We start from the raw sequence: 12,741 nt of genomic DNA, 5'->3' as shown, positions 1-12,741 counted from the left end.
CTTGGATTTCTCAGTCTGTTGAGGAGGGAGAGTCATTAGCAAGCAGTGTTGGTGTTGGCTAATTTAGATTTTTAGGATGGAAGGTGAAGTAACAGATTGGGCTGGACTAGGAGGTTGAGAAGGCTGGGATAGAAGAGTGTGTTTCTCACCTGCTCCAAAGTAGATGTAAGGTTTTTTTAGAGTGAGCCTAGATTGTAAGCATAGGAGAGATGTATCTTAAGCAGTGGTCTGTGAGTTAGGGAATACTTGGTACATGCCTGGAGAGGCAAGTGTGCAGGTGCATTTGGGCTATGGGTTTAGTAGGAGGAAACTTTCATGGAAATGTTTGTGTAGGGAACAGCTGTCGAACCTGGTGAGAGTTGCTGAAAGTATAGAGGAAATAGCTGTCTAGAAAGAGACGATTTGAGTTGGCCTGAATAGAGAGGAATTTGATATAGAAGAACTTGGGACCAGAGGATGTGGAAAATAAACAGGTTGTTTGTATTGCAAGAAAAAGGGGGGATGACCTTAAAGGAGAAAGAAATGCAAACTCTAGGAGAGGCTAAGGAATTGTTGGTGTGGGAAAGCTTTTGGGAGGTGTGATGTGTTGGAATTAGAGAGCAGCATTTGTCTCTGAGCTGGATGCCATGTCCTTCCTACCCCCGCCCTTGAATGCGGGTGTCGTGTTCCGTTTTACAGCCCTGTTCCCTGCACTCCCCTCCCCCCCCAACCCCACATTGCTTACCTCTGCCAGGGGATTCTCTTCTAAAATTATCCCCCTCCCTGAGCTGGGGGCTGCCCTCTGCTGCCCTTCCCCTTCCTGTTTGCTCAGATGGAGAAAAGGAAAACAGGAAATGAAACAAACAGAAGATCAGACCAAAGCTGGGATACAAAGAAAAGAGGAAGGCATTAATAGGAGCTGCAACCAAAGCTCAGTAGAGCTTTCCATTTCATCTTCCGCACAGTCCCAGGAGGGAGTCATTTTCCTATTTTTTTCACAAATGGAAAATGAAGCTCAGACTGACTTACCAGAAGAGGAGCAAATGTAGCTCACCTAAGGGCATGGATTCTAAAATTGCGAAGACCTGGTTGTGAATACTAGGGCTGCCTTTGTAGCTAACAGTAAGCCTCAGTTTCCCCTTATTTAAACATGAAGAAATTGTTTCTGCCGTTAAAGGTCTCTGGCGGTTACATGTGATGTTACAAGGAGGCCTAATCTGCAGGACTTGGGAGAGGAGCAAGGCTTCTTTCAGAATAGGGCAAGACCCAGTAAGTTGGAAAGATGACCACCTGGAGGTATACTGAAAAGATGATCTGCTGTCTGCATATGCAAAGGGAAAGTGATTACTGAAAACATCCTTGAAGGGTTTGATGGTTGTGTTCCCCAGTAGGCCGGGGAGGCTGGCATCTGAAAACAGGTGTAATCCAGACTTAGAGGTGCTGAGGGGCTGTAGCTCATACACAGCCATCCATACTCCCACACAGGATGTGGGAGTCTTTATCCAACATTCCTACAAATAGCTTGTATTCCCTAAGCCTGCATTTTTTAAAGGAGTGAAGAGGTTTGTTGTAGTTGTTAATGTTTTTGTTCATCTTGAAAGGCAGAGCAGTAGAGAGAGGTTCTCTTCCATTTGCTGATTTACTTCCCAAATGCTGCAGGAACCAGGGCAGAGCCAGGATGAAGCCAGGAGCCAGGAGCTCCATCCAGAACCCCCACAGGGGGGCAGGGGCCCAAGCACATGAGCCATCACCTGCTCTTCCCAGGATGCATTAACAGGAAGCTGAATTGGAAGTGGAGTAGCCAGGACTCCAGCGTGCACTCCAAATATGGGATACAGGTTTCCCAAGGGAAGGCTTGGCTCAGTGTGTCACATTGGCCTCCCTGACTATGCTTTAAGCATTCAGTGCCGTGGACCCTAGAATATGGGAAATGCAAACGTGTATGCTCACGACTTTGCTTCCAAAAGTAGGAAACTCAGGATCTCACAGAAGCCCTCTTTTGGCCCTGCGATAAACTTTGTTTTCTAGTTCCCTTGCAGGACAATAGCCCATAGGGTTTAAACTTCCTAATTTCATGCAAGGTTTTCACCCTCAAATTCTTACCCTTCAGTGCTAGCAGGCTGTAGGTGTCCTGGATCCTCCTAATTTCAGAATGTGGGTTTTAGAATTGCTCTCCTACATTGCATGTCTCTACTCCAGTGCCTGCCTCTCCAGTCTCTTCAGTGTCAGTGTTCCTGGCCTGCCTGCTGTTTTAGGGACATTCCCAGGACTAGGGAGGAAGGAGTAATTCATCTGATACTTGTTTCTCAAGGTTATGAGGTCCCTGAAGAAACACCAGTTGCAGAGGAGCCATACTCTACAAAGAGGTGAAAATCTTTGATGTTCCTGAAGCCCCTCAAAGAACAGGATTTTAACATCGGTACTCTGTTTTCTCTATTAAGAAAGCAGTCCTTTCGTTTCAACCAGCCCCTTAGAATTCTCCTTATTTTCTTCCTGTATAAAGGTGGCTGTCATCACAGAACTTTTAGTCCTTCAAATCACCATACATTTGCAATCTGGGTGGGTAATAGGCCTTGAGGTGCTTTTCTTTTTTCCCATCTTCATTGGTTTATGATTAACAAGTAGGAATTATACATATTTAAGATGGATAACTTGATGTATTAATATGTATACGCTGTGAAATGTATCACAAAGGCTAGCTAACACATCTCATCGTTCCTGTGTGTGTGTATGGGGAGGGGGGGGAGCGGAATCATTAAGAGCTGCCCTCTTCGGCCAGCATCAACACTGGCACCTGATACTTCAGTCCTGCTGACTGTTTCCAACCCAGCTCCCTGCTAACACATCCAGGAAGGCAGTGGGAGATGGCCAAAGTACTTGGACCCTTGCCACCCATGTGGGAGACCCTAATGGAGCTCCTGGCTGCTGGCTCAGCCTTGGCCATTGTGCCCATCTGAGGAATGAACCAGTGGATGGAAGATCTCTTATTCTGTCTTCTGTCTCTCCCTCTCTCTGTCACACTGCCTTTCAAGTTAATCTTTAAAAAAAAAAAAATTCCTCTTAAAAAAGTTGAGGTGTACAATGCAGTGTTGTTAACTACAGGCACCATGTACGTTAAATCTCCAGGACTTACTCATTCTGCATAGCTGAAACTTTATACCCCTAACCAACATCCCCCAGTACCCTCCACCCCACCACCATCACCAGTCCGGGCCCTGGCAACCAGGGTTCTACTCTACTATGAATTCAGTGGTTCATTCAGGTAGATGCCACATATAAGTGAACTCCTACAGCATTTGTCTTTCTGCGCCTGGTTTATTTTACTTAGCATAATGTCTTCCAGGTCACCCATGTTGCAGATGGCAGGATTTTCTTGTTTTTATAAGGCTGAATAATATTCCATTGTGTATATGTACCACATTTTCTTTATCCACTCATCTGTTAACAGAGGCTTAGATTCCATATCTTGCTGTTGTGAATAACACTTCAGTGAACATGGGAGTGCAAATATCTCTTCAACATTTTGATTTCATTTTCTTCTACCTAGAAGTAGGATTGATAGATCATATGATAGTTCTGTGTGTGGACTTTTAAAGAAACTCCATACCATTTTCTGCATAATGCCTGTACCAATTTACATTCCCACCAACAGTCCACAAGGGTTCGCCATTTCTCTTGCCAACACTTATCTCCTGATAACAGCCATGCTAGCAGGTGCGAGGTGTTGTCCCAGCAGGTGATTCTGATGTGCTCTGTGCTGGTGATTAGTGACACTGAGCGCCTGGAGAAGTTGCTTTGATGCTATACGTGTTTCTTCTTGCTTTGGGTAGCTCCACTTAGCCTAGATCAAAATCACTCATAAGACCAAGTATTTGGTTTACCTGCACAGCAGTCCCTGAATTCAGACTGTCCTGGGACAGAACCCACTTGATGAAGTATCCTAAGCTTCGTTTTGTCCCAGTTTATAAGTTTTATTCTACAATAAGGAGTTCACATGGAGAGAATTCTTAGGAAAATAAATGAAGAAAAAAAAGAAATACATGACGCCAGATAGAGTAGCTTGGCCTTGGCCAAAACTATTTATTGACCTGAATAGGGAAGCGTAGCTGAGAGTACTTCCCCGTCACCTTTTACGTGTGTGGGCCTCATCATGAGAAACACTCCTTCCCACCTTTGCCTTCCCTGTGACCCTGGCCTACTTCCCTTTTCCCCTTTATCTCACGCACTCTGATAGAACTGCTGTGTGTACATCCGCACAGCCTCCATGAAGCTCAGTCCTCATAAATCTGGGCTGATAGTGTGGCTGACACATAGGAGTCTGGGAAGAGGGAGGAATTCTAGAACCCAGGGCTCTCCCCCCTGCTTTCCACAAGCCTTCCACACCCAGTGGGTGACAAGGGTGGGATCGGGGAATGGCACCAAAGTGTTATTAGCAGCCTCTGGCAGAGAGGACAGAGAGCTGGAGGGGCAAAGTGGAAACGGGCTGTGCTGGGAGAGCTGGCCAGACAGAAGTTGATGAACCAGATGAGGACTAACCCTTGAGGAGACCCAGAGCTGGGATCAACCCAACAGGGAGGGATGGCAGAGAGGCATCAGTTGCTCTCCCAGGTGAGTTCTGGCTCAAGTCTTTCCAGACCTCTGAGTCACTTCATCCAGCAGCACACCCTTCATGGTCCATGCACTCGAGAAGAGAGGTGGGATTCTGGGAGGGCTTCAGTGTGGACCCGGCTCTGCACACAGGTTTACCAGCTTACCAAGAAGTTTCCCATCCTGGGCAGGGCAGTATTTATAGAGGGACCAGAGGTGTGGGGCTGGAAGCCTTCTAGTGAGTAAGGAGGGGAACAGAGCTCCTGGCTTGCAAAGGGAATTCCCTGTGGGGCTGTCCCTCAGGTTGTCTCCCCAACCCCCACCCTGCACTGCTCTCACACCTGCTTCGACCCCAGGCAGATCAGATGTGGCAGTGGGGGGGGAGGGGGTCATGTGGTGGAGAGGTAGCTATAAATAGCTGGAGGTGGGCATGCTGCCCCAGACGCCTTGGGGACAGGCAGGAGCAGAGGCTTAAGGAGCTGCGCTGGGGCAAGGACGGGGCAAGCAGGCCAAGGCCTGGCCAGGGCTGGAGGGGGGGAGCATGGAGCAATCCCAGGCACTGCGGCATGGGGGTGAGCAGAACTGGTGGGGCAGTGCCCCCCAGTACCAGTATATGCCCTTTGAGCACTCTACCAGCTACGGACTGCCCTCTGAGAATGGGGGCCTCCAGCACCGACTTCGAAAGGACACAGGCCCTCGTCACAACGTTCACCCCACACAGGTAAAGCCTGGGCGGGGAGGGGGGTAGACTGGGGAGCCTCAGTGGTACCAGGGATTGGTAGAAATTAGGAATAAGATGAAAATAGAGAGCAATGTTATTTCTTAAAAAGTTAAAGCATGTGTGTTCAAAAGCTGAAAATCTTTCCAAGGTCTGGGGTCACCTAGCTATGCATTTACAGAGAAATACATGAGCTTTTACATAACTTTTGCTAACAGAATAGATGAAACTGTGGGAAATGGCAGAGCCACACGTGCGTGGAAAGCCTGGGCTTATGTAACTTGCATGGAGTGATTTGTGTAGGAGCACACACCACCGGGTGCTGCTAGTGTCTCCACACGCTCACCCACGTACAGACACCACCAGATTTCTGCCATCCGACCCTTGGCAGAACACACACACAAATGAGTCCTGCAGAAGGCAGGAGAAGGGAGTTGGGGAGAGGATGGACTGAGTTGTTCATCTGCAATCCAAGACCTACCTGCCACACGAAAGCTTGGTTACATTTCATGCACGAACCTATCAGCTGCAAAGGCACCTGGAAACTGCAGCAATGTGATCCCAGCAAGAGGAGCTGCAGACAGATTACGGGTGTCCATGGGTCCTTGTCCTCCAGGAGTGGACATCGGCAAGTGACTGACATCTGGGAAATGGGGACTAGGATGGGCACAGCTCAAGGAGAGGTGTGAAACTGGCTTGGAAAAATATGAAAGCTATGATGAATAAGTATGGCAGAGGATGGAGTATGTGCAGAGAGACCAGATATCAGAGTTTAAAGGCAGTTTCACTAACAAGGAGCCTGCAGTTTCTTTCGGTTTAGGGGTGGGAGGGGGTGGTTCATGCAGGTGATTTCCGCACTGGGGGCTAAGGGGATCCACTGTCAGTCCCTAACCAATCCCCTGGTGCAGAGGTGCCTCCTGGAAATGGTTGGGGGGCAGTGAGGACACAAACATCAGTGTAGGGTCCAAGAGTGAGTTGCAAAGGCTACCTGGAGATGGTGGGGTCCGACTGAGGCCTTGACTGGATAAAAGACCCTCCAGGTCCGGTGCTGTCTCGCCCAGGTCCGAGATCTGGGTGAGACAACAGCTTGAGTGAAATGCAGTTATGGCCCTCACTAGTGACAGTGGGAAAGCTGGCAGAGCAAGCCAGAAGCCATGTTGGAAAGAAATGGAAAGTTCGTTCTGGAGTAGGGTTGGACTGGTTTGCAGAGGGCCCTGAAAGCAAAGAAGAGGAGTTTGGAGTTAAGTTTAATTTTTATAATGGAAATTCCAGACTTGCACAGAAACAGAATGGCATGATGAACCCCAAAGTTCCCAATAGCTGTCAATATTTTGACACTGTTGCTTCATCTATCCTTCCCACTCCCACCCTCACCCCTCCACACACACTGGTGTACTTTTTAACAGATCCCAAACATTGCATCACTTACACTTGAGTTCTGATTTCTTCCTGGCCCTCTCGTAACCCTGCCCTAACACCGTGGTGGTGAGCACTGGATCAGCCAGGGCAGATCTGGCTCTGGTGGTGTCTTCCAACGGCTTTGGCGCTCAGAGAGCTGGGGCCTCTGGGAGAGTCTTCCCTGTCTGGGTCCCAGCTAGCGTTTGGAGGAAAGCTCTGCCTCCCTCAGTCATTAACCTCATCCCGCAGAGGAAACGGCCGTGAGCATGTGCCTATTCAGGACTGAGGCACAAAACTGCCGCTGGTATTGTGAAATCAGGTTTCCTCCCAGGCCCTCCCAGGATCAGCAATGACCTCGCCTGACCCTGGTCTCACAGGACAGTCCGTGTAGTGGGGGTGGGGCAGGATACAAGTGGGTGGAGCTCTTGCCTGCCCCCCGCCCAACACACACACACACACACACACGCAGACACACGCTGTGCATTGGGAGGAGAGGGGAGGGCCACCAGGTCTGCGGGTTGCTGCTTTGTCCTCTTCACATGTTGGTGGGGGCCCCATTATCTTGCTTTGGGGAAAAGATTGATTGGTTTTCCCAGGACTGCTGCTGCTTGTGCTTACAAGCACTAGAGATGAGCTTGACAGAGGACCCTCGTACTTCAAGAAACGCTAACCACCACGGCAAAGTGCAGCCAAGAGAGAGTCATCCGCTGGCTAAGCCATTCTTCACCCTGTCCACACTGGCTTCCCAGGGGGCAGGCGGGAAACTAGAGACATCCATGCAGAAAGCATGGTGAGGGCCGGCGCTGCGGCTCACTAGGCTAATCCTCCACCTTGCGGCGCCGGCACACCGGGTTCTAGTCCCGGTCAGGGCGCCGGATTCTGTCCCGGTTGCCCCTCTTCCAGGCCAGCTCTCTGCTGTGGCCAGGGAGTGCAGTGGAGGATGGCCCAAGTCCTTGGGCCCTGCACCCCGTGGGAGACCAGGATAAGCACCTGGCTCCTGCCATCGGATCAGCGCGGTGCGCCGGCCACAGCGCACCAGCCGCGGCGGCCATTGGAGGGTGAACCAACGGCAAAGGAAGACCTTTCTCTCTGTCTCTCTTTCTCTCACTGTGCACTCTGCCTGTCAAAAAAAAAAAAAAAAAAAAAAAAAAGAAAGAAAGAAAAGAAAAGAAAAAAGAAAGCATGGTGACACATGAAGTACCTCCCTGATCTGGATTCCCAAGCTCGGCACAGTTCTCTGTAGCTGTTCTGTAAAGCAGAATTTGGCCTCCTTGATGAAGGCTACTACCATGGTCCAACATGAGGAATGTATGGGTAGAAGTTGGGGATGGACAGACAAGGTGCAGCATGGGAAACGTGTGAATGGAGAGTGGGGAATTGAGGGAAGCAAAGCTGCATGGAGTGCTCCAAACCCAGAATTCAGAAGAGCAAGTTCTGTTTTGTTGGAGATCATGTGCTGCCCTTTATCTGCTCAGTTGTTCTTCAAGAAGACAGACACTGACCACTCTCTCTCCACACAGATTTATGGCCATCACAAAGAAGAACTGTCAGATAAGGAGCGAGGCATGGGAATGCCCAAGAAGATGGGCTCCCGTTCCACCCTGGACAGCAGTGATGAGGATCACTATTCTAAATGTCAAGGTGATGGGGACTGAGGCATAGAGGACAGGAGTGGAAGGAGGTGCAGGGATTAGGAGGATAACTTGGATGCCCCGATGTGCATACTGTTCCCAGAGCCCTTCTGAGAAGGTGCCTCCGTGACTGCCTCCACGCTTCACCTTGTTCCCTCCTATCCCTCTCCCAACCCCAGAAATCAATGTAGAGAGGAGTGCAGACATCCGTGGGGGACTGGGCTCTGGAAGGGAAGGAGTAGCAGTTGGCAGAGAGGTAAAGAGAAATCCAGGCACTAAGCTGAACAGACAGGACCCTAAGGGCCCAGTCCCTCCCCTCTACTCTGCAGTCATGCGCCCAAAGCAGGGACTGGTCAGCTGCTGTTCTCTTTGGTTTGTTACCTTTTTCTCTTCCCAGATTGTGTCCGCCGCCTGGGACATGTGGTGAGAAGGAAGTTAGGGGAAGACTGGATCTTTCTGGTGCTTCTGGGCCTACTGATGGCTCTGGTCAGCTGGTGCATGGACTATGTCAGCGCCAAAAGCCTTCAGGGTTCGTTCGGCTTCCACCCTGCCCTCAGCCTCTCTCCAGCTGAAGTTTCCACTGAGCACAGTGTGTTTGGGGATCTGCTGGGTCTGCAGCCCCAGACAAGCCCGAGCTGGGGCCCACACTCATTTTTCATGCCCCTTCCACCCAAGCTGCAGGTGCCATTCTAATGGGTGTCCAGCTTGTCACGGTTTCCCCCAGGGCTGTCCCAGGTTCAGCACTGAAATGCTGAGTCCTGGGAACTCCTTCAGCTCTGGGCACAGCCATGGGCTGCCTCCCCCCAGGACACTTCCCCTGCGGACACTCAGGTTTCCCACATGTAAAGTGAGAGGGGTGGCACCTGGGGAGGGGCAGGTGGGAGGACTGTGTCACGGGGACACACCCAGTGTGCAATCCTGTGCCACCACCACCATCACTCTGACCCCAGGTGTGTGTCCCTGCAGCCTACAAGTGGACATACGCTCAGATGCAGCCCAGCCTCCCTCTGCAGTTCCTGGCCTGGGTCGCCTTCCCGCTTACGCTCATTCTCTTCAGCGCCCTCTTCTGCCACCTCATCTCTCCCCAGGCGGTTGGTGAGAACTTCCTGCGGCACCCCTCAACCCGGTGGGCCTGTCCCCCATGCCCTTGGTCTTCCTCCTGCCCCCACTCCCCTATAGCCCTTTCCTAGCTCTGCTGTTGTCCTCCTCACCACCGATTCTCCCTCTGCAGCCCCCGTTTCCACCTACTGAATGTTCATTTCCCGTGGGATTTCCAGCTTGCACCTGCACATAACCTCTCTGCTACCCTTTCAGGCTCTGGGATCCCTGAAATGAAGACAATCCTTCGTGGGGTTGTCCTGAAGGAGTATCTCACAATCAAGGCCTTTGTGGCCAAGGTGGTTGCCCTGACCGCTGGGCTTGGCAGTGGCATCCCTGTGGGGAAAGAGGTGGGTCTGCTTGCTGAGGTGTGAGCTGGGAGAGGTGCTCATGGGACAGAATGGTGCTGAGTCTAGAGGGCACCCTGGAGAGGAAGCGGGCGGTGCCGATCCGGAATAGAGCCTGGGCCAAGGTGCAGGAGTGGGGAAATGCTTTGGATGGTCCTAATCCTGGGGTGGAATGACACAAAGACCAGAGCTGGGGAGTCAGAGTGACATTCAGGCTGGGAATCTGTGCTGTGTACTGCAGCTTCCCTGGCCTCCACCCCTGTGCCTGTGGCAGCCCCAAGTTGTGACAATCAGAATGTCTCTAGACATTGCCAAATGCCCCCTATAAGGCAATATCTCCCCTCATTGAGAACCAGTGCCTTAGTGGTGACCCAGACCAGTTCCAGGTGGCACACTCAGGTCCCCTTCAGTCCTATTCTCACAAGCATTCTTTGTCCTCTGCCATTGGCACTTCCCACGGCAGCATCTTGTGAAAATGGAATCAGGCACTTCTGACCTGTGGTCAGGAGCTTCTTGATGGTTTTCCATCCCACTAGAGTGAACTCTGAACTTGTCACTGTTGCTTCTGAGACCTGTGCTCACCTCATTCCCTCCTATCTGTCCAGTCTTTGGTCCTCACTGTTTGATCCACAAGACTTTCTTCCTGCCCCCTGTCCACTCGAAGCCTGTCCCCTTCTCCGGGCAGCTGTGCGGCAGGTCCCTCAGCCTGGAACGTTCTTCCTCCTGATTCCATCGTGGCTCACTTCATCCAAGGCCTTTCTCAGTTATAACCAGTTCCGGGAGGCCTCTCCAGACCACCTACTCTGAGCACATGTCCCCATCCCATCCTCATCCATCCCAGCTCCCCCCTCCCTCTCCTTTATTTTCTTTGCTGCCTGAAAGAATCAGAATCTGGTTGAGGGCGAAAGCAGTTTATTCAGAGTGGGAGAGAGGACTGAGCCCGAGAAAGCTGTCGGACATCAGCTAAGTAGACTGCTCCACTTGTCTTTTGTTGGACATGGTGTTATGCCCTTCTTCCCGGCTTGAATATGTGCAGGAAATCAGGTCTGTGAGGCACATTTAGCCAATATTCATTCATTTATTTATTTGAAAGAGTTAAAGAGAGAGGGGGAGAGAGAGAGAGAGATGAGAGAGAGAGAGAGAGGGAGGGAGAGAGAGACGGTCTTCTATCTACTGGTTCACTCCCCAAATGGCCACAAATGGCCAGGGCTAGGCCAGGCCAAAGCCAGGAGCCAGGAGCTTCATCCAGGTTTCCCACATGGGTATCAGGGGCCCAAGCACTTGGGCCATCTTCCAGTGCTTTCCCCCTGCCATTAGCAGATATCTAGATCAGATATATTAGCAGATATCCAGGTCAGCTGGGACTTGAAACAGTGCTCACATGGGACACCAGCATTGGCAGGCGGCGGCTTTACCCACTGTGCCACAGTGCCAGCCCTGCATCATCTGGTTCTTCAGCAAAGGGTTAGCACATCGTGTGGCACATGACAAGTGAGGTCACTGCTTAAAGAGCTACACTGTGTGTCCACATCCAGTGTAGTCCACCCACAGGAGGAGCAGACCTTGGGCGACTGACAGTCTTCCATCACATCCCTTGGTTGTCAGGCTGACCCCTTTTGTCCCATTTTGCTTTGTGTGGCTGGAGCAAACGCGCCTTAGTTGGGAGGTGAGGGGTGGAGCTGAAGCCTCCGCGCAGCACAGATCCGTCCGGCCTCCTTGGGCCTCTGCAATCTCCATTTCATTCTGGAGATTTCATTTTGTTCACAGCTTTATGGGCACATTGTGTCAGATAATGCCAGTGGCTGATCTGGGACGAGATGACCCCTGGCTGGTCCTTACCCTTCCTTTCTGGGGTGGGGCATCGCGAGAGCAGACCTCCCCAGAGCAGGACACGCTAGCTCTGCAAGCACAACCCCTCACCCCAGTGCCTGGCTCTCTTCGTCTCTTCCAGGGCCCTTTTGTCCACATTGCCAGCATCTGTGCTGCTGTCCTCAGCAAGTTTATGTCCGTGTTTTGTGGGGTCTACGAGGTAAGGCTGGAGCAGGACAGTTCTGTAGGGGTCAGCTGGTGGGCAAAAGCCAGATGTGTGTGTACAGGGAGTCGGGCCGGCTGCCTCTGCTCTGGGCTGGCTGGCGTGCTGAAGGGGGCATCGCACTAATCCATGCACCCTCTTCTCTGTGCCTACTTCCAAAACCCATCCTTCTCCCTCTATGCTGATCTGTGTCAGGCCTGCCCCCTGCTGCCCGTGCAGGTCCACACCCCCCCATGCCACTTCCCCTCCGCCTTTCCCTCCTGTGCTGCCCGTCCCTTTGCAGCTCCTGATCCTCCATTGTCATCCTGCTGACTAATGCCCACCTGTCCTACCCCACCACCTTCCTGGTCCTGCGTGCTTCTCTGTTGCAGACCGTGCCTGGGCAGCTTGACCTCCTGGTGCCAGCCTGCGCAGTGGGCGTGGGATGCTGCTTTGCAGCCCCTGTTGGAGGCAAGTTTCACTTCCTCCCTACCCCGGTTGCCTGAGCCAGACCTGAAAGGGGAAGTGGGTGGCTGTCGTAGCATTGGGGTGGAAGGGGTGGTGCTCACCAAAAGGACTGGTGAGTGGGCATCCAGGGAGTGACCGTTGATCACAGCCCCGGTCTTCAAGCACCTGGATTTCTCCACCCAAGGGCTGTGATTCTTTGAGACCAGCTGCTGTTTCCTACAGGCCTCGTTAGTACTGCTCTGTCTGGAATCCTTGCCAGTCTGTTACTGCCACTTCTCACGATGGATGTCTCCATCTCTAGACCTTCTCTAGGGATCATTTATTTGCCTAAATTTTATTTTTCTGTTTTTTGACCTTATGCTATGAGGTCACTTCCTGTTTGCCAAACTCGCTGGGTTTCTCATAGCCTAGGAGTAACAAGGGGCGATGGGACCGTGGTGATTCCCTGTGACTTTGGCCTCTCATTCCTCCTTATTCCCTGTCCCTACTTGTTCTCCTCTCCTC

General features: G+C 51.5%; 1 protein-coding gene across 10 annotated transcripts in view; it reads left to right on the top strand.

Moving 5' to 3' along the window:
* Nucleotides 1-4,994: 4,994 nt before the first annotated feature.
* The window catches only part of CLCN1 (chloride voltage-gated channel 1), a 34,043-nt gene continuing 26,296 nt past the window's right edge, over nt 4,995-12,741 (top strand). For 3 of the 10 annotated variants that reach the window (XM_089329616.1, XM_089329617.1, XM_089329615.1), the window contains exons 1-4: nt 8,762-8,842; nt 9,280-9,408; nt 9,628-9,761; nt 11,710-11,787. Coding sequence is in view for 4 of the 10 variants with exons in the window: in XM_089329612.1 (XP_089185738.1) it covers nt 5,108-5,287; nt 8,203-8,323; nt 8,711-8,842; nt 9,280-9,408; nt 9,628-9,761; nt 11,710-11,787 (774 nt within the window). In the remaining 6 variants the exon portion in view is untranslated. Of the gene's footprint in view, nt 5,288-8,202; nt 8,324-8,710; nt 8,843-9,279; nt 9,440-9,627; nt 9,762-11,709; nt 11,788-12,161; nt 12,241-12,741 lie in introns of those variants that run through there. The other 7 variants (XR_016231809.1, XM_089329612.1, XR_016231810.1 and 4 more) reach the window with 6 other exon arrangements.

Source organism: Oryctolagus cuniculus, chromosome 3 (genome assembly GCF_051225735.1).
Source record: "Oryctolagus cuniculus isolate XC-2025 breed Fujian yellow rabbit chromosome 3, ASM5122573v1, whole genome shotgun sequence".
Taxonomy (NCBI): Eukaryota; Metazoa; Chordata; class Mammalia; order Lagomorpha; family Leporidae; genus Oryctolagus; species Oryctolagus cuniculus.
Note: the sequence above shows the minus strand (reverse complement) of the source record. Positions and strands in the feature narration are given on the sequence as shown.